At 45.8% G+C, this 26,555-nt stretch overlaps 1 protein-coding gene across 1 annotated transcript; it reads right to left on the bottom strand.

The window, feature by feature from the left end:
- Positions 1–200: 200 nt before the first annotated feature.
- On the bottom strand, positions 201–19,813 carry MELTF (melanotransferrin). The gene is made up of 15 exons (XM_009908743.2): positions 19,599–19,813; positions 14,536–14,635; positions 13,009–13,191; positions 12,062–12,218; positions 11,158–11,225; positions 9,833–10,020; positions 9,465–9,645; positions 8,386–8,537; positions 7,856–7,952; positions 5,614–5,808; positions 3,888–4,044; positions 2,061–2,128; positions 1,774–1,961; positions 1,256–1,454; positions 201–302 (listed from the first exon to the last, which is right to left on the bottom strand). The coding sequence occupies exons 1-15, from the start codon at positions 19,686–19,688 to the stop codon at positions 232–234; spliced, it is 2,094 nt and encodes a 697-aa protein (XP_009907045.2). The 5' UTR covers positions 19,689–19,813; the 3' UTR covers positions 201–231.
- Positions 19,814–26,555: the final 6,742 nt, after the last annotated feature.

The raw sequence follows: 26,555 nt of genomic DNA, 5'->3' as shown, positions 1-26,555 counted from the left end.
TCAGCCCATCTACCAGGGAGGCAAGTGGGGGCAGAGAAGCGAGGGGCAAAGGATAATGCCCGGAGATGAGAATAAAGTAGTAGTCTAGCGATCAGGCTGAACTCCGCATAAATTTTAATTACTTCTCATGTTTATTTGTTATTTTCACTTATTTACATTATTATTATCATCATCATCATCTACTTTTACCGGGTTTTTTATTACTATGCAGAATGTCTTTTCATCCCAGGATCATGAGGCAGAAGCTGTGGTCAGGAGGACACTGCCTGCCAGCAGCACAACGACGTTTGTTGTTATTGCAGCTATGCGTGAAAATAAAAGCCATGCTCCAAGCCAGTAGATACAGAAACAGTTACAAATAAGTGAACCAATTTGTTTCACTTACAGCAAATCTAAGTGTCATGCACAGGCACTCAAAATAACCCCACCTTAAAGGAGGATAGCCACACGTTTCTGATGGAGATTGCACCAAACCATAGATCCCAGGGCAGATAACATCTCTCTGGCTTTGTTCTTTCCTCTGCCAACAAGTATTTCCCCTCCAAGTCTCTCTGGCCTTCTTTTTCATCCAGTGACTATGGGGGTTCTCCCTACTTTCTTCTACTGGAAGGTAGAGGATCTTGCCCATGGCAGAAGGTCTGTTCTGGACTGCAGGTTGTCTCTCTGTCCCCGGTCTGTCCACACGCTGCACACTTACCTCTTCTGGCAACAAAGCTCCTCAGAAACTGATCCCTTCAGCAGGACTAAGGTGGGATAAGCAGGGATGCAGGCTCGGAACCAGCCAGGAAGCCAGAGAGGGTTCACTAGACAAGTTTTGATACTGCCTTTCAAGATGCAGGAATTCTTTTACAGGTCAGAAAACCAGTAATCCAAGAGCACCTGGGAATCCTCCAGCCCAGGGTGTTTCAACATCAGCAACAATGGCAAAAATGCTCCAATTCTGGACTGGTCTGGTAAACCATTGTGATGTGTACTGCTAGCTTCTGCCCCAAGTTCCAATGGGGCAGCTTCCTGCCCCACCCCACTCCCCTGACAAGCAGGTGCTGTTAGCACTTGCCCTGCAAAGAGGCAGGAAGACAGTCAAATGTTAGCACAGCACATTAACCAAACAGCAGCTTATCTGAAGGAAAAGGTGGAAGGGCAGAGCTGTCCTGGAATTTGCCATTTGGACTGTGCTAGTCCAAGCCTTGTATCTGAGACAAAATGAGAAGGGGCACAGCGGCAGTCACGAGCAGGTATTGTCTTATCCTATTACCTGCACTAGAGCACTGTGGTGTTTGCATCCCTTCAAGGGACTCAATATATTCACTCCCCAGCCATTCTGCATATGTCCTCCTCTCTCCTACTGGCACAATCTCAACAGCAGAATCCTTAAAGATCAGGTTTTTCCCTTGAAAAGCTGATGAATCAAACATTTTGAATCCATTTCCATTGCTGCTATTTCCAAAGTAGTCCTGAAAACAAGGCAAAATTGTCAGTGTTTTGCACAATTAAATACCACATTACTCTTGCAGATTAAAAATTCATGCACAGGAACAGAATCTCTCTCACACATTTGCTTGTAGAGGCTGTAGTAGATAGAGAATTCTGCCACTGGCAATGACAACAGCAGCATTTGTGATTATTTTTTTTGGGTCACTGTCTGGAAAAAGCTGCCAGTCCCATGAAGCAGGGGAACATAATACAGCAGTATGATCCCCTTGTCTTCATCCTTGGTCTGTTAGACCATGCATAATTCCCCTCTCCCCCCCAGAACAAACTGATTATGAATACCTGGGCTTTGTCCAATAGTCCATACAGAGCAAAAACATTGGTATCTGGGTGAACCATAATGGCCTGAGCTGGCACCCGAGCCAGGTGACACTCTGCAAACTGGGTGACTTCAGCACGTGCACCATTTGGACACAGTAACTGGAAATCACTGGAATTCAGGTCTCGGGCCCAGCTGTCAGGATTTTTACCTGAAAAGAAAAAACAAGTTGCTTTTTTGTCAGTCATTGAGTGCTTTAGACCAAAGTGTTCAAGGATAACTGAATTATAATAAAGAGATATGTAAGTACCATCTGTGTTCTCAAACACTGTCGAGTGCTTGACAAAGGCCACATCTCCAGAGCCCTCTGCCAGGCACCTTTAGGAAATGAGAGAGATAAAGTCAATTGAAATCATCTCTGGATTCAAAGCAATGTGGAATTTAGAGATGTTTAGCATTCAATCCTGCAAACAAAGGCACTGCACAACTGAAGCATCTTGGAAGGAGAAATACCCAGCACTTTTGCAAGGCATTCAAAAACACTGGGAATTCAGAATGTTAAGAGAGGGAATACAACAGGAATTTTTTGTTGTTGTTGTTAAAAATAATGAGAGACAGAAAAAGACAGAAACAAAACATGTGCTACTCAGTGAACTATCTACTAACAGCAGCTTTTGCTCCTTTTTAAACCACTTACAAAGTTGCTTAAGACATTTTGAATAAAGTCCTTTGAGTGCATAGCCAGAGAGCTCAAGCTGTGCATACGTACACACACACACAACCCTTTCCCCCCCTTTTCTTTACAAGTTAGAGTGCCCTTGGTGCTTATCCAGGCACTCTGCTTTTAGAGCCCTGCACACTGAAGGCATCTATTCAATCTAACTGCAGTTAGATTAAGCAAACAAAGTTCAGTTTCCCCTCATTTTCTGAAGCAGAAGTAGCCCACCCAACATGCCAAGGGCACCCTAAAATTTCCTCCTCTCCTGCAGGGGTGGCATTCCATTCCATAAGGCTTCAGGACCAAAGTGCAGAACAGCAGCAGACCTTTAGTTTATTCTACAGACATTTTCAAGATGTTTCCTAAAACAAGATGGTAGGAAGCTGTAACTGTGCATCCTTTCTGTAGTACAAATGTGAGGGAAAGTGATTAGAATAGAATAAACCGGGTTGGAGGAGACCTTAAAGATCATCGCATCCAACCCATCATCCAACACCACCTAATCTACTAAACCAACTGATTATTGCTAAGAGTTACCAAAAGCACATGTATTTCTCATGTACCTGGTTTAGCATGAGTGCTTATGATCAAAGGTCTCACCACCCTGTTGCTGACATGTCACACAGGTAACCAAGGACTCAGTAGCTGTTTGTTCACTGCATTCCCACTGCATCAGAAGAGGCTGTTCCCAACAGATTTTTCAGTACCCTGCAGAGTTTAATTTTCCCCAAGTCTGTGAATTTTACCATGTCAATGATCTCTCACACCTGCAGCTAGGTTAGTCTGAAGATATCCAGAGCTAATGAAATCTGAAAATCTGAGGCTGCATTTTAAAGTCATGCCAGTCACCTTCCCCAACTTGCTCTTCTTTCAGAGAGCATCACCTAAGCTTCACAGCCAGATCCATCCCTATCTTGCAGAAGATTGTTACCCTCCATTTTTCACCTAAATTCTGACCTATCTTCACATACAGCCACCAGTAAGGAAGGCATCCCCTCCCTAGCCTGTCATGCTCAGCACGGACTCACAGCAGCTAAATACTGGCTACTGTTTGCTTGCTTCCCTGCTAAAGCTCCCAGCCGTTCAGAGTGGCAGACTGCCTGTCAGACTGGATTACAGCAAGCCTGGAAACCTCACTAGGTAGATGCCCATTGCTCTGCAAACAGAAGCAGGGATTTGGCTCGTTGTCCTCTGATTGGCTGTGAGCCAGCAGGCTGGGAAAAGGCTTTGCCATGATTTAATATAATACCTTAGGACACACCTGGACTGCTGAAGAAATCTGGGAACACAATGTCACACTTGATGGCACATGGCACCCAACTCGAGCAACAAGAACTGCCTTCTGCTGACTGGGATGGAACACAGCTCTTCCTTGCCTTTTGACAAGCTGACAGACTAACCACCATAGGTATTATTTACCTGAAGGCTCCATTGTAGCTGTAGTAACGTTCTTGGCTACTTGCACTGCATTTGTGGTTTCCACTATCATCCCCAATACACAGCTGACAGAGTTTTGGTGGGGAATTGCCCTGCTGAGCTCCAGGTATGCAACTGGCAGAGAAAAACTCACTCACAGCTGGGAAAAGACAAACAAACCAATATAAGGACAGCAAAGCATAAGCTCTTCACAAGAAAGCTAGTTACACTGTCATGAAGTCATAACCACTGAGGTTTCAGAAGAGCACTAGAAGTGCAAGTTACAGCTGCTTTACTGAAATGTAAAAATGACAGCCTTTAAAATACTTTCAAAGCACCATCTAGCTGATTATGCAATGAAAAACCAAGGAGCCTCCTGGGAAATAGGAAATTTGAGTGTGATATCCTGTGCTCATAGATCCTTTACTTATTGTGCTACATTGCTCCACTACTATTTGCAGCTTGAAAATACATGCAGTGAAGTTCAGGACAGGGATGCATTCATTGCCAGGGACATCCCACCACCTAGAGAGCCATGTGTCTGTGCAGACTATGTGTGTTTCTGTGACTAGCCAATTATTGAGATCTTACTTGAGTCAGTATCCTCAAGGGAGAGCTGAGACAGGTATGAAAGCAGGATTTTCGAGACCATATGGTAAGCTTAAAGTCAATTAATTACAGAAAGCAATGGGATCTTCAAATGCATTTCTGAGAACTGGAATAAACTTCTGCACTTTGATAGGCAGAAGACCAGGGCTGCCATTGAAATGGATCTGGACAGCCTGGAGAAACAGGCTGACAGGTGAGTCAAAGCTCAAAAGATGAATGCAGAATCTTGCTTTTAGGGTGGGATAAGATCAGGACAGGCTGGGGACTGGCAGGGTGAAGAGCAGCTCTGTGAAGAGAGGACCTGGGGAACTTGGACAAATTGACCATGAGTTGTCAGTGTGCTTTTGTGCCTTTGAAGGCCAATGGGCATACTGGTTTGTGTCAGCAGAGCAGCCAGAGTAAGTTGTTATTCTCCTCTGACATCTGTGCCAAATTTTGAGCCCCCAGTGTTAAAAAGACATTGGTGTTCTAGAGCAAACATGGTGGAAGAATACCAGGATGCCAGAGGGTGTAAACACAAAACATACTGGTCTGAGAGCTGCATTTCGTCAGCCTAGAGATAAGACCACTAACAGTGTATAGCTGTCCTCACTTGTACAGCGAGCTGTTATTGCAAGAAGACAGATTCAGATCCTTCTCAGAGATGCAGAGTGAAAGGATAAGAAGCAACAGACTGAAGTTACAAGAGGGAGAATTCTGATTAGATATAAGAAAAAAATTCTTTATGCAAAGGATGGTCAAAGGCTAGGACAGAAGCCCAGCAGGGTTGTGTGTAACAGCCGTCCATGCCTGGACAGGGCCCTGGGCAATCCATTCTAACTGGACCTGCTTTGAGCAATTGGTTGGACTAGATCCCCTCCAAAGACCCTTTCCAACCTAAATTAAGCAGTGATTTTATGATGAAGGAAAGAATACTTCTGTAGTAGATGTAACATCCTCAGTATGACCTCTCCATCAGTCTACTCTGGTGGCAACCTTCAAAGTTTCAAATCACTACATTGAAAACACAACACCCCTTCACAAACAGACAAACTTGATAGAGAGCTATCAAATGTCAAAGTTGCTTCTCTAATCAAAGGTTGTAGTTAGACTGTTAGTGTATTTTTGACAGTTGTCTTACCTTGAGGAATATCACAGTCTCTGGTCTTAATAACACCCCTCTTAATGAGCAAGCCAATGGGGATGTTCCATCCAGCAGTTCTGCCCAGCCCTGTGTGGCAGGACTTCTTCCCTTTCAGGTCATTGATGGTGAAAGCATTGGATGGATTTCGTTTCACCACCACCACAGCATAGTATGCATTGCTGCTGTCGTCGGCTTGCAGAAAGAAAACAAAGCGCATTACAGCCTCCCTTCAGCATTCAGCTTAGTGACCATCCACAGATCCCTTGGGCTGCTGTCGTGTCAACGTCAGCTGCAGCAACCATCTGCAGCTTGGGAATGATGAACGCACTGGTGGTTACTCTTCACAACACTGCATTCCCTTATCACAGAATCCCAGAATGTTAGGGGCTGGAAGGGACCTCAAGAGGTCACCCAGTCCAAGCCCCTGCCAGAGCAGGGTCACCAAAAGCAGATCATACTGAAACAGTTGTGACCGTTTTAGGCTGTGCCTTTAAGAAAGGGACAGTCACTGGCACACTCTGGCTGAATGTTTTGGTGGGAAAATGAAACCAAAGATAAGCCTAAACGAATTTCATTGGCAGAATGCAACTTCAACATTTTAGCTTTAGTTCAGTTGGAATCTCAGTCAGCTCTCTCTGTTCCAGTCTGCATGAGCAGCTGCTGCCTTTCCTCTGTGCTGGACGGAGTTGACCCTGAGCTAACTGAGCTAACCAGATAAGAAACTAATTCTTGCACACGGTTTGAGCTAACAGAATTTCCTCCTTGATAATTACCTTTTCTCTTTCTAACCCTTTTTGGGAAAAAAGGGAGGAAGGGGAGAAGGGGGTAGAGTTGGGGGGACCCTCCTCACTGGAGGAGGGAAAGGTCTTCTGTGTTACATTCTTTGCTGTATATTTCTGTACACGTTGTAAATACTGTAGGTTGTGTATATATTCACTCCATCTCCTCCTGCTTGTAAATATAGCCTTAGCCATTTTTGCTTCTCTGAGTTAGCTGTGGTTTCTTTGTGTGTGCAGGAGAACTGAACTTTCTCTCACCACCACACACGTCCAGGCAGGTTCTGAATGTCTCCAGAGAGGGAGACTCCACAACCCCCCTGGGCAGCCTGTTCCAGTGCTCTGTCACCTTCACAGGGAAGAAGTTTTCCCTCCTGTTTCCATGGAACTTCCTATGCCTCAACTTCCACCCATTGCCCCTTGTTCTGTTATTGGACATCACTGAGCTTCATCCTCTCAGCACTCACCCTTTACATCTTTATACACATGATGAGGTCACTCCTTAGCCTCCTCTTCTCCAAACTAAAGAGCCCCAGCTCCCTCAGTCTCTCCTTGAAACAGAGATGTTTCATTCCCTTAATTATCTTTGTGGCTCTGTGCTGGACTCTTTCAAGCAGTTCCCTGAGGTCCTTCTTCACCTGAGGGGCCCAGAACTGGACTTAATATTCCAGATGCAGCCTCACCAGGGCAGAGTAGAGGGGAAGGAGAACACCTCCTGACCTACTAACCACAGCCCTTTTCTAATACACCCCAGGGTGGCACTGGCCTTCTTGGCCACAAGAGCACCAGTCTGCGTACTGGTACTGCTGTGCACGTGAGCTGAACCATCTAGAGATGAGCCAAAAGCGCTCTTCTTAACACCAGCTCCTGCAAATGTAGCTCTCTGAAAAACAACATTTCGGGCAGTAGTAACTGGACAAAACTACTTTAAGAAGTGTGGAAAAACTCAAAGCTGGATTCAGGTTTCCACCAATTCTGCAGAACACTGAAGTTCTGCCTTAGTGACACGAGGGCCACAAGTCCTCTTCTCGTGAGTGCCTTTGAAGCAGCTGCACTGCCTGGAAGAATTTGTTTCAGACTAGAGTATACCTCTCTGATTTCTGTAGTTTTTGCTAATGGTAAAAAGATTTTGATTCTCTGAATACTTTTTTTTTTTTTCCTTTTTACCACTGTAAATATTTTTTTGTACAGAATTGAAAAGACAAATAAAGAGCTCAAGACTCAGAACTGCCAAAGACTCAACCTGGTCCTGCAGCAGGACAGATAAAAGTCGCCATGAGTTCACTGTCGGAACCCATCCCACACTTATTTCCTCCTCTGTCCATGACGTGAGGATGGTAATTCTCATTTCCTCTGAAAATAGTTTACCCAGCAGGGCTAGGAAACAGCCACTGCACTTTTAGAGCTGTTGTCAAACAACCTGGATAAAAAAAAAGTCTGTATTTGTTTCCTGACCTTCTTACCAGAGTAACTTTCTCCAGCAGCGGGTACAAGGCCATATGTCTTCCCAGCTGTGTAAATATCAGCTCCACCCAGAACTACAGCATGACTTTCCTTTTTCTGGAAAAAGGGAAAAGGAAATTTAGGATTTATGTGAGGGGGAAAAAAAACAAACAACCACCAAACCAAACCACACACAAAAAACCCCAACCCCAAAATGATGACATTTCTAGCGTGATGCCTGCTTCATCTCAAAGGGCAAGTCCGACAGCAAAAGCGCAATATGGAACCCTACATAATCCTCCCCAAACATCACCAGTGACATGAGGAAAGGTGTCACACATACAGGCTTGAGCTAGAGGGGCAACAACTCCCTCACCACAGCTGAAGGCCATCATGATTCAGGCCCATCTGTACCACTGAGCTAGGGATGAACATGAAATCCAGCATTCCTACTGGGCACCTAAGTGTCTGTGTATCTCTGCTCCTACCTCCCCAGCAAACATCAGCTTCTGGTAATTTGCTTTACTGCACAAGGATTGGAATAGCTTACCTGGATCAGCTCCATGCACTCTTCCTTTGTCTTGGCTGAAATACACTGAATTGTGGGGCTCAAATTCTTTTGCTTAAAGGCAACAGCCATCTCCCCACACTTCCAAATCTCCTCAGTGGACACAACACACCAGTTCAGGCTTTCTGGCAATGCTGCACAAAATGGGAAAGTTAACACCAAGTTTGCCTTCTCTGCAATGGACAAGGAGGGATGCACACTGCCCACCGTCACATAGGCACCATCTGTGTTACTGAAAATGCTTACTCTGGGGCTCCTCACCATCTCTCTAGCTCAGACTGACACCTGATTAACAGCCACAGAGCTCTCCAGATCAGTGGTATGGTATCACTGCAAATGCATCAATAGCAAAGGAACAAGAACTCCTACAACTACTGGCCATCCAGCACAGCCATAATGTGTCATCTGAGGGCAGCAAAACACCATTCTGAACCCAGGCTTCCTCCTACTGACAGTCACTGAGCAATATTCAAAAGGGTCTAGGAGATGGGGCCTTTGTCACAGCTCAGAACACATCTGGGAGGTTCAGTTGCCATTAAGCTTCTTAAGGCAGAGGTTCTTACAATCTGTGTTTCACATCTAGTAATTTCTGCATTGTTTCAACAGTAGAAGACAGAGTTAATACTTCAATAAAGAGCAACTGAGAGTTTCTTCAGATTCCTGGAAGAAATTCCCTGCTAGAAACCCATTCATCCATCCCTTAGAGACTGCCTGAGGATTTACACAGCGACACTTCACTATTTCTCCTCATTAGCAGGTAAGAAATGCAAGTCCCAGGCAGCAGCTGCAGCAGCTTACCAGAGGAATGTCTCACATACAGGAGGAGTGGTAGAAAATGCCTGCACCTTATTACACAAAGTGTGCCAATGTGCACAAGAAAGTACTCTGCAATGTGGTACTAGGTTTAGGTCAGAAAGCGACCTTCTCTATGCTGAAAGCTTGGACTGGCATCTTGCCATAACCCTCCCAGAGTCAGGAGGAAATAAAGCAGAACAAAAGATGGTCTTTGTGGTCACCTACTTTCTTTCACAGTCAAGAGGAGGAATCTAGAGACTACTTACTGTTGGGGTCGCAGCTGAGGGCATGCACAGCATGAAGGTACTCCTCACCCAGCCACGCCTGGTAATTCTGGGCACCGATTTCAACAAGCTGTGTGGTGGAGTCTCTGAACAGAAGATTCTGGGCACCGTAGGCTGCAGAGTCAAACATCTGAAACTTGGTACCTACCCCATTAAACCTTTGCTGTAAGGTCAATGAAAGAAAAAAAAATGCAGCTGTCACACATCCCTCCAGCTGGGATGGGTGACAGCCTGCACAGCCTTCAGACCCCACGGAGCTGGAGGCACCCACACATCCAGTCTTCAACCAGCTAAGTGAGTGGGAGAGCTCCCTTAAAATGCAACACAGAGGTGAAAAAACAGTGTCCTACTTGTCCCTGGTTCAAGAGCCGGAAGACAAGAGCCCCGTCGGTGTCAGGCCGCACCAGCACGGCTCGAGCTGGGATCCCGGCCAGGTGGCAGCTTCTCCACTCCGTCACAGCAGCTCTGGTGCCGTCACGGCACAGAAGCTGGAAGTCCTGGGAGCGAAGTCGCCGGGCCCACGAAGAAGGGCTTCTTCCTGAGATCAGACAGGACATGCTTATGGAACAGACATGCTGATGCTTCTGCCTCCACGTCTTCTGCAAGCATCACAGGCACACGTGGATCAGAGCACACATCTGAGCATCTCTGTGGCTGCACAACCCATCTCAGGCATCCACACGGTCCTTCAGTCTTGTGTTTCTGATAAGGCAATCAACTGCTTCACCCTTGCAAGCCAATACTGAACTGGACGTGGGTCGATAGCACCCCAAGTCTAGGATCACATGCAACTTCCCCCCCACCCCCTGTAAATTATGGTCAGACAGGCCCATGACATGAAAGCAATATTATGCTCAAGGTGCCAGGTAGGACAGGTTAACCTTCTGCTGCTGGTCTTGGCTAAAATCCCTCGGCAGGCAGCCCAGGTCTGTATGAAACAGTTTAGAGATGTTTAGGCTCTTTCCTGATGAAGCTTAAGAGTCTACTTCTAATCTTAACTGAAACTATCAAATAGTTTAACAAGAATGACAAAAAAGCCACCTGGACACCTCTATCTCCTGATGCATACAGCTGTGGATACATCTGGGTTTGCTGTCAATCACACAATAGAATCACAGAGTTCTTTTGGTTGGAAAAGCCCTCTGAGATTGAGCCCAACCATCAACCATTACATCACATCCCAGAGTGCCATGTCCACACGGTTTTTTGAACATCTCCAGGGATGGGGACTCCACCACCTCCCTGGGCAGCCTGTTCCAATACCTGATCAGGAAAGACATTTTTACTAATATCTAATCTAAAGCTCTCCTGGCACAACTCAAGGCCATTTCATCATGTCCTACCATTTGTTACGAGGGTAAGAAGACCAACCCCCATCTCACTCTGACCTCCTTTCAGGTAGCTGTAGACAGCAATGAGGTTTCCCCTCAGTCTCCTCTTCTCCAGACTAAACAATCCCAGTTCCCTCAACTGCTCCTCCTGAGACCTGTTCTCCAGGCCCTTCAGCAGCTTCACTGCCCTTCTCTGGATATGCTCCAGCAAGGCATGAGAAATGAGACCTTTTTTGCTGATTTCACAATTCAAAAGAAATGAAACATTTGACATTCTACTGTCATTGCAGATACAGTACTTCAGATCTCGCAGGCACTACTCAACAAGCTTCTGGATGACTCACCATCTGTATTTTCAGGCACTGTGCTGTGCTTCACAAAAGCAACTTCTCCAGCACGTTCAGCCAAACACCTAAGAGACACAAATCCAGCACAAAGATGGGTTACAAAGCACAGCCCCCATGCACTGGACACTGCCAGCTGACAGCCAGAGGGCTGTGTGCTACGTTCCATCAGCCACAGACACTGACCTATTTCCTCCTGCTAGAGTTTTGCTCAAGGCAGAGACTAGTGGCTGTTAGAGCATGAAGTAAACTATCACTGTCATTTGGTGAGCATGGACAATGTGTTCAGTGCTGCCTGGGACAAACACCATGACCTTCTTTGTCCAGGAGAGATCTCTGTCTAAGGCAGTCACAGAATCCTCTGGGGAATACACAGACAGAAGCAAGTGTTTCACAGGAGCAAATTTTGCCCTTGCTCAGTCAGTGCTGTTACTCAGGGACTGGGAGCTGCAACACAGCACACAGATGGGAGAAGGAAAATAAAGATTGGTGTGCAAAAAAGGAGAGCAAAGCAACTCAGTTGTTCAGTGCAGCTGAGGTGGGATGACTGAAATAGCTGAGCAGGGTGGCAATTCACCTCTCAGACTCCAGAGGTCATCAAGTTTTACTGGGAAAGACACAGCCTGCTGAAATAAACACTCAGACTTGTGTCAACAGCTGCCAGACAGAGCAAACAGCTATGGGATGTCCCTGCCCAGCACAAGTGCTAAATAACCATTTTGGTTTTAATACCTGAAACAGTGGGTTTAGAACTACTTTTTTTTCCCCCAGTGTCTAGTTTAAGGCACACCAGACTTTCTAACAACAAAGCAGAAGATCTCTGGCTTCAATTTCCGGTCACTAAGGCTTGGACATGATGGCTAGAACATAGTGATGAAGACATTGAGAGAGCCATAACTCTTACCTGAAAGCCCCACTGTAGTCATAGTACTGCTCTTGGGAACTGCGCTCACACTTCTTCTGCCCATTCAAATCCCCTTTGCAGAGCTGACAGAGGGATTTGGGATAGTTGATGCCATTTGCTCCAGGAACACAGCTTGCACTGAAGTAGTCACTTACAGCTACATGTGAAAGGAGAACTTCTTAGCAATTTATAAGCAAGATCCCAGCATCTCATTTTAACACATCTACACAGCACATGTCTAAAAGCATTTAGAATAATTTTGTTCTGAAAAGATGGTGTCCAAGCTTAAAAAAACCCCACAAACCAACTACAGTATTCATCAGACCTACATCAGCTGTATTCTATCTTACAAGGAAGGACCAAAACAGCAGTTAGAATCACATTTTTACTAATATCTAATCTAAACCTCCCCTGGCACAACTTGAGGCCATTTCATCTTGTCCTATCATTTGTTACTAGGGAAAAAAGACCAACCCCCATCTCACTCTAACCTCCTTTCAGGTAGACCCTCTCTACATGCAGGGTCCCAAGACCATATGGAAAGCCATTGCTGAAGAAAAGCTCTTTGCCCTATAACTCTTACACAGGATCACAGAATGCTAGGGGATGGAAGGGACCTCCACAGATCATCCAGTCCAACCCCAATGCCAAAGCAGGATCACACAGGGCAGGCCACACAGGAATGCATTGAGGTAGGTTTTGAAAGTCTCCAGAGCAGGAGACTCTGCAGCCTCTCTGGGCAGCCTGCTCCAGTGCTCCAGCGCCCTTACCATGAAGAAGTGTCTCCTTGCGTTGAGGTGAAGCCTCCTGTGTTCCAGATTGTATCCATTGTTCCTCTGGGCACCACTGAGAAGAGCCTGGCCTCTTCATCTTGACACCCACCCCTGAGATATTTCTAGACCTTGATAAGATCCCCTCTCAGCCTTCCCTTCTGTTTTCTTTCTTACCTTTTGGGAGGTCACATCCCATCGCTGCCAGACGCCCACTGTCAATTAAATAACCCACTGGCACATCCCAGCCTGCAGTTTTGTTGATGCCTGTGTGACATGAAGTGACATTCTTCAAGCTGTTGATGGTGATGCTGGAGTCCTTCCTTACCACAGCCACGGCATAATAGGAAATTCCAATCTCTGCAGCATGGGTAGAGAGAGAAGTGAGGAGCCTCACAGCAGCACTACAGTGAGACACACTGATTTGTGGCTCCCCTACCCACCAGCAGGTCACATTGTTCACATCCTTGGTGAGAACCTGCTGCTGGTGAGTGAATAGCCCTCAGCATCTTTTCAGTGTGAAATGACTTAGTTAAAGGCCACCAGCAATCTGCTCTAATGTTGAAGGTCATGGGATGAAAAACTTCCAAAGTTTCCTTACAAGAAGGAATTTTCTCTGATTCTAGCTAGCCAATATAATTCATGACAAAACAATTAAAATGATTCCCCAGTTGCCTACCAATTTATGTGCATTTTGACACAGCACAGCAAATGGATGGCACTGCAGCATCACAGTTGGTTTTATTCTCTTTGACAGTTTGATACAACCCAAAGTCAGGACTTCAGGGTCAGAAAGGGCCATGAGGTCATTCCATCTGACTTTGTTCAGGTCAGAAATCACTAAATTTCATTCACTTCCCTCTGACTTGAGTTCAGAACCTGACTAATGAAGACAGGCAGCCTCTGGATCATGAAGCCCATGTGGTTTTGAGAAACTGAAGTCCAGTTCAGGTATGCAGGGTCATGCTGAGGTTAATGGGAACTGTGTCTGTAGTTTTGGTGGGGTGTGTGCTGCCTGCAGGTGATACAAGTCCTTGTGGACTGAGCCTAACAGGCACTTCTGAGGATGCCTTGCCCAGCTCGCACTAAGACCCAGCAGCAAACTAAACCCATCTCCATCTCACAACAGAGTGGTGGGACATCACTGCCTGCAGGCTGCTTCCATAGCTGTTCCATCCCTGGAATCTCAGAGTCTCTCAGAGTTATAGGGGATGTCTTCCAGCTCTGAACTAGACAAACATGTTGATCCTGAGCCCTTAAGCAGGGCCACTGAATTACTCTCTGTCCTGAAAGAAGCTCAAAGCTTAAGGGCACCCAGATAAAGAGCAGAATGTATCACTTCCTTCCTTCCAGTAGGTAATCCTATACACTGTTACAACAAAGAGCTAATGGTTCTAATTTATGGGATTGAGACAGAAGCCTAATAACAACAGATGCTTTGCAATTCATTAATTGATCTGCAAAGCATGGAACAGAGAAGACACTAAGCAGTGAGACAATAAACAAACAACCAATCCCAACAAAGCCAAACAACCCAAAACCCAACAAACATTCTGTTACAGGTAGGAACACCCAAAAGGAAACCTGACCATTACCTAGTATTTAGTCATCAAGAAAGGGAACCCAAAATAAAATGGAAACAGCATAAATGCATAAGAAAAGCCTTGTATTAAGTGATCTAAAAGTTATTTAATTAGAACATACCTTGATCATATACTTCTCCAACCACAGGTTTCAGACCATGCTCTTTGCCAGCCTGGTAAATCAAACGGCCATCCAGTGTCACTGCATCTGCCAAATCATCCTGTGCAGACACAAGGGCAGAATACACACTGAAGCTTAATTATCAGTATCTCTGGACAGCCAGAGGCAGAGCACCCAGGAATTTCAGAGAAGAGGCCCATTCATATGTGTTTCTCCAAAAAGCTCTTTTAAGGGCACTGGAATTTCTGAAGAACAGTTACCAAGTGGGGCTGGGCTTCAGAACTTCAACACTGCCCTCCTTCAGGAATAATGCAGAAGACAGCCCTGGCCCACGATGGCTCCACTAGCCTTCACAGCCCAAAGACACCCTGCACAGCCCAAAGACACCCTGCACGGCCCAAAGACACCCTGCACGGCCCAAAGACACCCTGCACGGCCCAAAGACACCCTGCACGGCCCAAAGACACCCTGCACAGCCCAAAGACACCCTGCACAGCCCAAAGACACCCTGCAGAGCCCAAAGACACCCTGCACGGCCCAAAGACACCCTGCACGGCCCAAAGACACCCTGCACGGCCCAAAGACACCCTGCACGGCCCAAAGACACCCTGCACAGCCCAAAGACACCCTGCACAGCCCAAAGACACCCTGCAGAGCCCAAAGACACCCTGCACAGCCCAAAGACACCCTTCAGAGCCCAAAGACACCCTGCAGAGCCCAAAGACACCCTGCACAGCCCAAAGACACCCTGCACAGCCCAAAGACACCCTGCACAGCCCAAAGACACCCTGCACAGCCCAAAGACACCCTGCACAGCCCAAAGACACCCTAGAAAAAGATCCTGCAGCTCTGTCATTAATCTTTGGGCCCATCCATCTGAGTTGCATTCATCTCTACAGCTACTGCCCCAAAAGCTTGAAGATTGCAATAAGTAAATAGATTTCTGAGATTGTACACAAATAGTCTGAAGGGATGGCTTCTGGGCCTGCAAAATCAGGCTGCTTTTTGAGTCCACTGAGGCATTCATAGTCATATTGGTTTGTACCTCAGCAGACACACAGCCACACATCTGGGGAGAGGGGGAACAGATGTCAGAGCACTTCAAAGAAGGAAAGCACCTAAAAAGACTGTCCAAGGTGAGGTAATACAAATGTGAGGATTCACTGCTGGGAAGGTGTCCAACAACATCTCTTTTGGACTGACTGTGACACCAAGCTGGATGGAATCCTGCTGCAGGTGCAAGATTGCCCTGAATAGCACAGGATTGCACTTCCCACAGCAGCAAGAACTGGCAGACTGCTGTCTGCACCCTGATCAGCTGAACCTGGCTCTCACTGTGTACTGAACCTGGTGGGAGCCAGGAGATGGCACCTCACACAGCAATGAGACTGCTGAAAAAAAAATGTTCAGCAGCTTGACAATTTGCATTTCTAAGCCAATTCCAAGTTTCTTATCAAAGTTTGCTTAACCTCTGGCTCGGCACTGGAGTGGATAATTGAGTTCATCCATCTCATGGCAGTTTGCTGAGCACTGGTTGGGTTACACTGCCTGGTATCCCACAGCCATTTCCCACAGGCTGAGCCACATGGAAAGCTTGATAATTTTGTAAGGGATCACGTGAGAGCAGAGGTGATGCACTGATGCTGATACCTAAATCAGATTTCAAGTTGCTGTGTAATTTGAAGCATTTTACTTATTTGGCTCAAGAGAGAAAAAATATATCCAATAATCAGCTGAAACAATAGATGCCCCAAGAGTTGCTTCTCATGAAAGGGAGCTGAACAAAGCTTCAAGGGAACCCAGAGAGGAATCAGGCTTGTGACATATTTGCATCTTAAAGAACAATAACCAGCTCTGAGGTTCCAGTGGTGAGAGCCAGAGCACAGGATGATAGTTTAGAAACCAAACACAGCTGGGTGTTCAGAAAGGACACCTGACAGTGAAAGAAGGGGAGGCTGGAGTTAAAAGGATCTTACTCTCAGGGAGAACAAAATGAGCCTCTAGGACTGGTGGTGGACAGGAAATGGAGCAGATAAAATGGGAAGGGCTGGACATGGAGAACAAGGGCTGTACTATGTGGACATATTGCCACAGGAGATAGCACTTTCTGATTTGAAGGCTGAGCCTTTGAGCTCTGCTTCGCAGAAGAACCTCCCGTCAACAGCTTGTGTATACATAATAGTGTATAAACCACACAACAAGACAGAAAAACTCACTGAATGGCTTAGGTTGGAAAGAACCTCAGAGATCATCTGGTCCCACCTCCCCACATGGGCAGGGACACCTCTCAACTAGACTCAACTGCTCAAGGCCTCATCCAAATTGTCTTTGAACAAGCTCAGAAGAGGGCCTCAGGGAGGCAACCACAACCTCCCTGGGCAACCTATTCCAGAGTCTCACCACCCTTGTACTGAAGAACTTCCTAAGCTCCAGTCTAACCCTGCTCTCCCTCAGCCTCAAACCATTTTCCCTTGTCCTGTCTCTAGACACCATCATGAAAAGTCCCTCTGCAGCCTTCCTGCAGGATCCCTTCAGGTACTGGAAGGCAGCCCTAAGGTTGCCCTGGAATCTCCTCTTCTCCAGGCTGAATAGCTCCAGTACCCTGAAGCCTATCCTTGTAGCAGAGGTATTCCAACCCTTGAATCATCTTTGTGGCCTCCTCTAGATTTGTGCCAACAGCTCTGTGTCCTCCTTGTGATGGGGGCACCTGGAGGCAGCATTGGAGGTGGGGTCTCAGCAGAGCAGAGTCAAAGGGCAGAATCCCCTCTCTTGCCTTGCTGGGCTGCATGAGGGAACTTCTGGCTCATGGGGAGCTGCTCATCAACCAACACTCCCAAGTCTCTTTCTTCAGAGCTACTCTCAAACCACTCTGCACCCAGCCTGGTTTTGTGCCTGGGGTTGGCCTGACCCAGGCACAGAACCTTGCACTTTGTTGAACCTCATGCATCTGGCACTGGCCCACTTCACATGCCTGTCAAGATCCTTCTGGATGGCACCCCTGCCCTCGAGGGAGTCCAGTGCACCACACAGCTTGGTGTGGTATTTAATGTGAAGCAATCCACAGGCTAAAGACCTCCCTTTTAAGAGCATACAGGCAGTGCAGAGGGGAGAAATCAGCAACAGGCTGGGTGGTTTTTTCATTCCATTTTCCTAGCAAGCATTTGCCAATACCTTCAGAGCTGCTCAGGATTTTGCCATGTTTGGTTGGGGGTTTTTTGGAAGGCTATGTGCAGATGGTAATACCTTGTTAATTATTTTCAGAGGGATTTAATTTCTGTGTGTCACACCACTTGAGAATTACCTACAGAGGTGTTTTAAAGACCTGCTGAAGAATAGCTCTAGGTCACATTAAATATTGTCAGGATCCCTAGTTTAATATTTAAACATTTCTCAATTTTTAAATACCTTCAAAGAAAAAGAGCTTTTCCTTTATCCATCTGCTAACACACTCACAGAACTAAGTCCAAGTTACATAGTGTTACAAACCAGCAGATCTCTGCTTCCTCAGGCATTGCATCCCTCTCCCTTTTTGGGCTCAAAGGGCAGAGTTCAGTGCAGATGTGGACTTGGGGGTGCCACACGGACCTGCACAGGCCAGGCCAGCTTAAACATCTAGTAGATTATTAGCAGAAGAAAAAGCGAGGTCTCAAGGACAGAGCCTTGTCTTGCAGGGAAGATTCATTCAGTCAGAAAGCTGCTCGCTGGTGCTGCCTGCCTGCAGGTCTCTGAGTTCAGCTAATCAAGTTTTGTAGGACTCCCAGGCTTTAGGCAGGTGCCTGCTGCTTGCAGTGCCTTACAAACGCAGTTCTGTGTGCAGGCTGCTCAGAAACACTCAGCAGCCCGTTTAATAACCTGCTCTGCAGAGGCGAACAGCTCCCTCTGTAGGGTGCAGCCATCAGCCAAGTGGTTTTAGGAAGATCTGACACTAGAAGTGATTTCCTGTCTAACCCAAGGTAAGATCCATGTTATGTATTGGTATCTGCTCCTAACATTCTTCAGTGCAGCCTTGACTCCCTTGCCCAAGAGCAGTGTTTATCAAGAGGCAATGCAGCAGTTTTAGCAGACAACTCTCCAGCTTCTGTTGACAAAAAGAATTACAAGATCCCAATTTCTGAAACCTGTTCCTTTTTTTCTGGCCACACAATCACCTTCCTCATCTCCCTTCAACTGCTCTACCAGGCCTCATTTCCTGTCCTTGACAGGCTGCATTTCCACACCCCCCCCCTCCCCCCCGATTTTTGGGCATGTTTACCAAGGATACAGAAATAATATTTATGAAGAGGGCCAGCCATCCTCCCCTTCCCCCCCACACTCTGCCAGTGAAGACAACAGTGATTATCTGCCTCCACATTTCCTCCAGTCCGTTGCCTCCCACCACCTCTCCTCGTAGAGAGGGGGAAATTTTCCATGGATAATTTTGCAAAGCCAAATGTTTACAGCGGTTAAAACCTGCCCAAGAGCCAGGAGCACTCTCTGGGCAGCTGAACTAAGAGAGCTGGGCCTGCATGCCCTTTGCTCACCCTGCTTGCTGCTTTGTCCTGCTCCTGCACTCCAGTACTGGGAGATGTGATTTGGCTTCACACTCGTCTCATCTGTATACACAGCAATTTCCACCACAGGACACTGAATTGGAAGTTTGATCCAGGGTTTATTAAAATGCAATCTACTTAGAGGCTCAGCAGCACAGTTTTAACTGCTGTCTGCATCTTACAGCTCCATCCCTTCTTAAATATCTGCTAAATAAATCTGACAGTTCCCAAATTGAAGACTAGCATTTGGAAGGACGTATTTAAGACTTCTGCTGCATTCCTAATGACAGGCCAGATGTGACCAGCCAAACAGATGACACGAGGTCATTCTGATGTTCAGGTTCATATCTGTACCTTTATGTCTTATCAAAGCCATACAGGCTTTAATTTGTCAGACCTGAATGCCAGGAAGCATATGGACAGCTGCCAGGATCATCAGACACTCACTGCAGAGCACGGGCATCACCACTGCATCATTAGGATCAGGCATAGGGGGAAATTAAATCTATGACACTGCTGTCACTCACAACTCACCTTGATCATCTGGGTACAGTTAGCAGGTGAGCCTCCCTTTGTGCACACCAGAGGGGGAAGGATGCCAGCCCCATCAAAGGCCTTACTCATGTCACTGCACTTGGAAAATTCCTGCTCAGAGACAGTGCACCATCGGACACGTTCCAGGCTGAGCGCTGCAAACAACACCAAGAGAAAATATTACACAACACATCAGGGCCTTTGTAACAGACCTTCCTATTCTCAAAGACTCAACCTTTAATTCCATTCCTCTCCCCAAGCCACAAAGGAATCAAGCCTCATTCAACAGTGATTCTTTACAGATGCTTCTCACTTGCATTCAGATAAGACGAACACCCAAGATTCTGGGGCTGGCAACAGGATCCACACAAACCTCATTAAGTTCAACAAGGCTGAGTGCAAGATCCTGCACTTGGGTCAGGGCAATCCCAAGCACAGATACAGTCTAGGTATCTAGTAGACTGAGAGCATCCCTGCAGAGGAGGACCTGGGGGTTGTGGTGGACAAAAAACTGAATATAAGCCAGCAAGGGGCACTCCTAGCCCCAAATGCCCTACTCATCCTGAGCTGCATCAAAAGAAGTGTGGCCAGCAGGATGAGTGATATAATTCTCCCCCTCAACTCTGCTCTCATGAGACCACATCTGGAGTACTGTGTCCAACTCTGAGACACAGATCCGCTTGAGTGGGTCCAGAGGAGGGCCATGAAGATCATCTGGGGGCTGGAGCTCCTCTCTGAGGAGGGGAGGCTGAGAGAGCTGGGATGTTCAGCCTGGAAGAGGTTCCAGGGAGACCTTATAGTAACCTTCTAGTAGTTACAGAGGACCTAGAAAAAAGCTGGGCAGGGACTTCGATCAAGGAGATAGGATGAGGGCTAATGGTTTTGAACTGAAAGAGGGCAGATTCAGATTAGATATATGGGAGAAACTCTTCAGGATGAGGGTGGTGAGACACTGGAACAGGGTGCCCTGAGAAGTTCAGGATGCCCCCTCTCTGGAAACAGTCAAAGCCAGGCTGGATGGGGCTTTGAGCAACCTGGTCTAGGTGAAGGTATCCCTGCCCATGACAGTGGGACAGGAACTAGTTTATCTATAATGTTGCTTCCAAGCCAAATCATTCTATGCTTATTTAAAATGATAGGCTGCAAAGAGGTGGTACAAATACAACTCTGTCCCAGGCATTCCCAGTTAGTACCTGGAGTCCTGCCTCAGCTCTTTTTGATCTGAAGGAAAAAACAATCTTTGGTGGTCAGGAGCCTTGCCACTAGGCTTGTTATGAAAACTAGAAAAGTAAGCCTGCCCCTTCAAAACACTCTTTCATAAGAGGCCATTTCCAGTCAGGAAAAGAGGAGGGTGGGTCCATGCATGAAAAGACTCAAGTTTAGTCGAGGAGATTCCATTAATCAGTGAAGAAAGGTGTCTTTCAGCAGGCTCAACTGCTCCTAAGCACCAAAGCTACAAACACTTAGTTGCTTTGGTAAGGCTATGTCACCATGAGCAAACGGTGCAGCTGCACACACAGTGCCCATGCAAGCACGGCTCAGGCTGATAAACCAGCACAGACAAGTTTTGTAAGCAGAGGGCACCACACTCCGTTGCTTTTCTACAATTTAAATGTTTAAGTTGTGAGACTTCTGCAAGTAACTTGTCCTGTAGTTCTCTAAAAGCTCTAACTGGCTCTTGCCCACCACTGCCATGCAGTAGAGACACCACATCTGACTTGGCAAGTTCAAACAACTCCACTGGTGCTCAAGAGGAGCCATGCACCGCATTTTCTGACTCAGTGACTGCAGACTAAACAGGACTGGTGATACCACACTGCTTGTTTTGAACCCAGTGATGAATCAGAGGCTTGGGCTTGTTGTTTCACTGCAACTCAGAGCCAACTCTTACTGCTGTCAACAAACATGAAGTCAGACATGGAAAGCTCACAGGAAGTTTTTACAGCAGCATGTGGTAGTAGAGGGAGAAACAACTGCCCATATCTGAGATACAATTCTGAACATCAAGATGGTTAGAAGCACAACAGGACCATGGTAAAAAGGCATTTCATGGAAGCTTAACCTTTACCTCATTTACCTTGGTGAAATTTTCACCATGGATTTATCGGGGCAAGAGGAAGAATCAAGGTTTTAACTGATAAAGGGGCTTAAGTTTTAGATCTGGTAAGCACAAACAGGTGGAAATTAAACTGGGGTGTCAGCTGCACAGTATGCATGGCTAAGTGCCATTCTTCAGCTTCAGCAGTCTCACTATCAATATAAAGGCACAGGGCAAAAAATGCATGAACTGTATGAAGAAATCATTAGCCATATACACCTGAAACAAAGCTCATTTGGCTCTGCATTTCAGCCAAAATGGTGGCACAGCATGAATCTCTTGGATTTTTTTTCTCACTCTTCTGAGAGTGTCAATTAATTTGTCCCTTCCCAAACTGAACTGTGTTACAGGAAGAGGAAAAAAGTAAAGCCAGATCCTGAACAATTTCCCATTTCCTTCCTTACAAGTAACCCAACTGAAGGGGGCTTGAGCACACACGAGGTCTGTAGTTAGATTGTCTTCCTAATGCTAGCCAAGTACACCTTAAACAGCAGCTTAGTCTCTGAACCCAAGTTTATTTGCTATTTTCTTGCTTCTGCCTGGCACCTTTCATCTGAAATCAGGTCCCAAACACACATCCAGCTTCGTCACTGGCATAGGTGCAACTCACCCCTCTGCTGCAAGCAGCAGTACCACACTGTCCAACAAACATCTTAGCAAATGGCTGTTAGTACTCTCTCAGGGGTTCTCAATAGGAATGATGGAGGAAAAATAAAGACAGACTAGGTTCATTTCTTTTTGGAGAACTGTGCAAAGCTTCAGCAACACCATCCACACCTCTGGTGAAATTCAAAGCATTTGCCCTTTGGGAGGGACAAGAGAAAGACAACGTGTGGCACAGAGCATGATAAATGGAATAAGGCAAATATTTCTCTTTTGACAAAGAATGGGTCAGAGAACTGCTCACACTTGTAAGGAACAAGACACCACTGGACCAAAAGCAGATTCAGTGCTGAGGAAAGACAAATCTGACACCAATAAATCGAGACATACAAGGTGTTCAATACAGCTTTTTCTTTCTACTCCTCCTTTAGTTTTTTTTCAGTTCTTTCTCTTTTCCTTGCCATGAGATTGGTTCTGAAGTGGTTTTTGCTTCCTTCTGTTCTCTCATATCACATGGAAGTCAACCTCAAAGACACCACACCACAGCAAAAGTTTCTGGAGGGCACTTACCAACATGAACGAAGAGAAGACAGAAGACATTTCTGGAGCTCTTCATGGTGAAAAGGTTGGGATTTGTGCTTTTCTGGCCTTCAGAGTCCCCAGGGATCAGGTTTTCTGCAAATGTGCTCTCCTCAGCCTGCTCCTCAGTGAAGATCAGCAGTATTCAATTGCAGGTGCACTTTGTTCAACGCTTTTGCTTGCTTACCTTGGCACACATCACCTCACAACGACTACGAGGTAAAAAAAAAAAGCCTACCTCCCCTCACACTGCCTCTCCACTTGCAAAAAAATAAAAGCAGACTAGGAAATTGCAAAACATCTGAGGCTCCAATGAGGCTGTCACTGCTGCAGCACCACCTAAAGCCTTAAACAAACAGCTGCACACAGACTGCATGGGGTAAAGGCAGGGCAGCGCAAGGAAATCCTCATTTTCAGTACGAGTTCTGTCTATTCCCTGTGTGTTGGGGCCGAGGAAGCAAAGGTAGATTCAAGGTAAGCACTTTATCTGACAGAGCTGATGGCCACTTTTCTTTTTTAAACCACATTCTCAGCACTGTTATGAATTCCACAAAGCCAGAAGACGACACCCAGGTTTTTCTACCAGTGAAGGCTGTACACTCTGCAGGTGGTACAGTTCAGGCAACATTTACCTCTACTTACCAACGAGTGCTATGACATAACTGAAGTAGTTTGAGTCTGTTTATTGTAAGGTTTTAGAGAAGGCCCAGGCAGGCTGTTGTCTCCCAGAAACAGCAAAAACTGAGAGCTGCTGTGTCTTCTAGAGCAGCCTTCACAGAGCAGCCCTTATTTGTGCTGCCTTCCTCTTCATTTCTCATTAGTTGATGAACTGCAGCTGCCTATAACAGTTTGTTTAGATAAAAGCCATTTAGTGGTGCTTTGCTCTGCTGCCTGCCACTGCTCAGCTCAGCACCCAGCTAGCAGAACAAGGATGGCTGTGCACCACCATAAATGCCCATGCACATGTCTTAACCATCATTTACTGGGAGCATGCACAAACAACACAACTGTACGCACCCTTCGGACAGTCTGTGCATCCAGTAGCGTTGCCTGGATGCCTTCAGGAGTTAGTTACTTAGCTACCTGACAGCAATTTGGCTAGGCTGCTAGCTTTAACATCTACTAGCACCTGTAAGATGGCAGCTGAGTTTAAGTCAAATAATTGCTATTTCAAGTTTAGAAGTTAAAAAAAAGAAAAGAAGAAGAAAAAAAGGGCACTAATGACCCCTCCAGACACTCAGACAACACTTTATGGCTGAACTCTGATTCTTGGCTGCCTACACCATCTGGAATTAGTTGTCCCTTTGATATCTAAACTGCCAAAACCAGCCTGGCACCACTGGATTCCTTCCAAATTTCTGGAGGAATCCATTATTGAGATGCCTTCTGAACCTCTCCCACCAGCCAGATTAACCTTCTCAAGCCCTCCGATGCTTGCAGCGAGGCTTATGTAGGTATACAGACCACAAGACTGCTGAACAGGCCTAGCATCAGTTGCTTAAGACTGCAAGGACAAGATTAGCAAGACATCTAAACCATCACACAAGCACAGCTCATGAGTTTAGTTCATTCTCCTATTTTATTCACAACTCTATGAATCCCTGTGCTTTAAGGAGATAATTAGATTCCTTAACCTGGTTTTCAGCACAATTCAGTAAAAGCACCCATAAAGAAAACTGTTAACATAACTTAAAAACAATGAGAGACCAGCAAAGACTTTGTGATCCATGCTTCTGTAGAGCAGTTACAAATAGATGGGTTAGCAGGCAGGGAAGAAATCCCACGGTGCCTTCATGTGGACAACAAAAGCAGGGTGGTAGTGCATGGATGTGATACCATATGGGTTTCCTGGGTTGTTAAACTGGAAGCTTTAGGAGCAGTATATACAGCTGTAAGATGTATCTTTAAAACACAGAAAGTAATGTGTACCCAAGAGTAAAAGCACCTGATACTGAAAAAATGAGAGCTAGAGAAACACTAATTAATGCAAAAGCCTAGAAATGACAAAATAAACCAAGTCAGCTGGGAGCATCAGGGCTGTCAGAATCAATTTTTCTGCCAGGGCTCAAGGGCAACATCTGAAACAAACCCAAAAATGCAAAGGAGACACCTGAGTCTTTTGGAGTTTCTTGATCTCAGACTCATTGTTCACTCTAGCAGGACAACTGTGGAAGGCAGGTACTTCAGTCTGAGTGCAGTGTTTGGTGGCACCTGGCTAGTGCTTCACAAAGGCATGGGAGAAATGCACTGGGAAAGTTATCCAAGGCACTCCAGTAGCAGAAAAAAGTAACTCCCCACTACTCAGCAGGGTAAGACTCCTACTGATAGGTTGAAAAACAGGGGTAGGAAATAGAACACACATTAATACAGAGATCTCAGACATTATGATGATATTCTTACTATGATAGCTAAGATTTAGAACTTTCCTATTTTAAGTTGTTCCCTTCTCACTATACACCTCAGGCCATCAGTCACTTCCAAAGGGGGACAGCGTAGTGCACTCTTAGCACTTGGAAAAATGCCCAGCATTCTTTCTCAGAAGCTGCATCAATCCAGTACACCTTCCACTTCCACAGGCAGAGTCTCAGAAAGACATCACAAGTGCTTCACCAGTCTAGAAAAACAAAGATGACTTTGGGCCCTACAGCAGCTCACACGGACTGTAAGCCTCACAAGCCTTCCACACAACACCAGCAACATTTGTGTTCCGAGTTTAGACCTGCTTTTAACATAACAACTTCACTAGCCCCAGTCTGGTCACCAGTGCTCCTCTTTCACAGCCTCAGCCAGTTTCAAAATGCTCCAACACCTGTTATTGCTTTGGATTAAAGACACAACTGACAAATACATTGTACAATAAAGTTTATTAGCTGTTCTCCTCTTTCTAACAAGTGGAATGGATAGTGCCGAAAATTCTTTACAAACCAAAGCTGATTTGGTTGTGCGACTGCCCCGTGACTGCCATTAAGTACATTCCTCTTACAATCAATCAGGTTCAAACAAGCAATGGCAGGCACCAAGTAACTGGGGAACAGGGGAAAATCTCGTTACTGAAAGTAGTTCCATGATTTGGTACAACAGATTCATAACATTCAGCACAGAATGCTGTGCATCACAGCTGGCAGATCTTGCACCTCTGCAACCCGAGGTGAACAGGTACAGAAAAATGAAGTGCACTGTTGACACTGAACTCTCCCTTTGGTTAAGACATGCAGATTACAAGGAGGGGAGGGGGAGGAGGCAGAGCCAGACACCTGAAATCCTGTAGAAAAGAGGAGAACTTGCATGTGATTTTTTTTTTTGTCCCTTAGAACTAATATTCCCTGGACTTTATGCCCAGCCACCACAGCCCATTCGACTTCTCACGAACAAGGAAGGTAAATTCTAATCTGTATTTTTATTCAAAACAACAACAAACAAACAAACAAACAAAAGAGCTAGGAGTAGGTGGTAAAAGAAAAATATATATTTTTTTATATATATATATATATTTATACGTGTGCGCAACTATGTAAAGAAAATAATTCCCATAGTTACAGAGTTTAGTTAGAGAAAGTTTAATATATATATATATTATAACAAAATAGGCAGTTATTGTGGGTAAAATATTCATTAAAATCTGACCCCTAAGAACACACGCATTTTCAGGCTACAAATCATTTCTCTCACCGCCCTCA

This window comes from Dryobates pubescens, chromosome 32 (assembly GCF_014839835.1).
Source record: "Dryobates pubescens isolate bDryPub1 chromosome 32, bDryPub1.pri, whole genome shotgun sequence".
Classification (NCBI taxonomy): domain Eukaryota; kingdom Metazoa; phylum Chordata; class Aves; order Piciformes; family Picidae; genus Dryobates; species Dryobates pubescens.
Note: the sequence above shows the minus strand (reverse complement) of the source record. Positions and strands in the feature narration are given on the sequence as shown.

Bases quoted from the DNA above. Each gene is read 5' to 3' on its own strand.
- MELTF (XM_009908743.2), bottom strand. From the start codon at position 19,688: ATGAGTAAGGCCTTTGATGGGGCTGGCATCCTTCCCCCTCTGGTGTGC. The intron at 9,646-9,832 runs GTAGGACACTGT...TTGACCTTACAG, and splicing joins GGCTCTTGAACCAGGGACAA to CAAAGGTTTAATGGGGTAGG. The intron at 4,045-5,613 runs GTAAGACAACTG...GTCTTTTCCCAG, and splicing joins AGACTGTGATATTCCTCAAG to CTGTGAGTGAGTTTTTCTCT.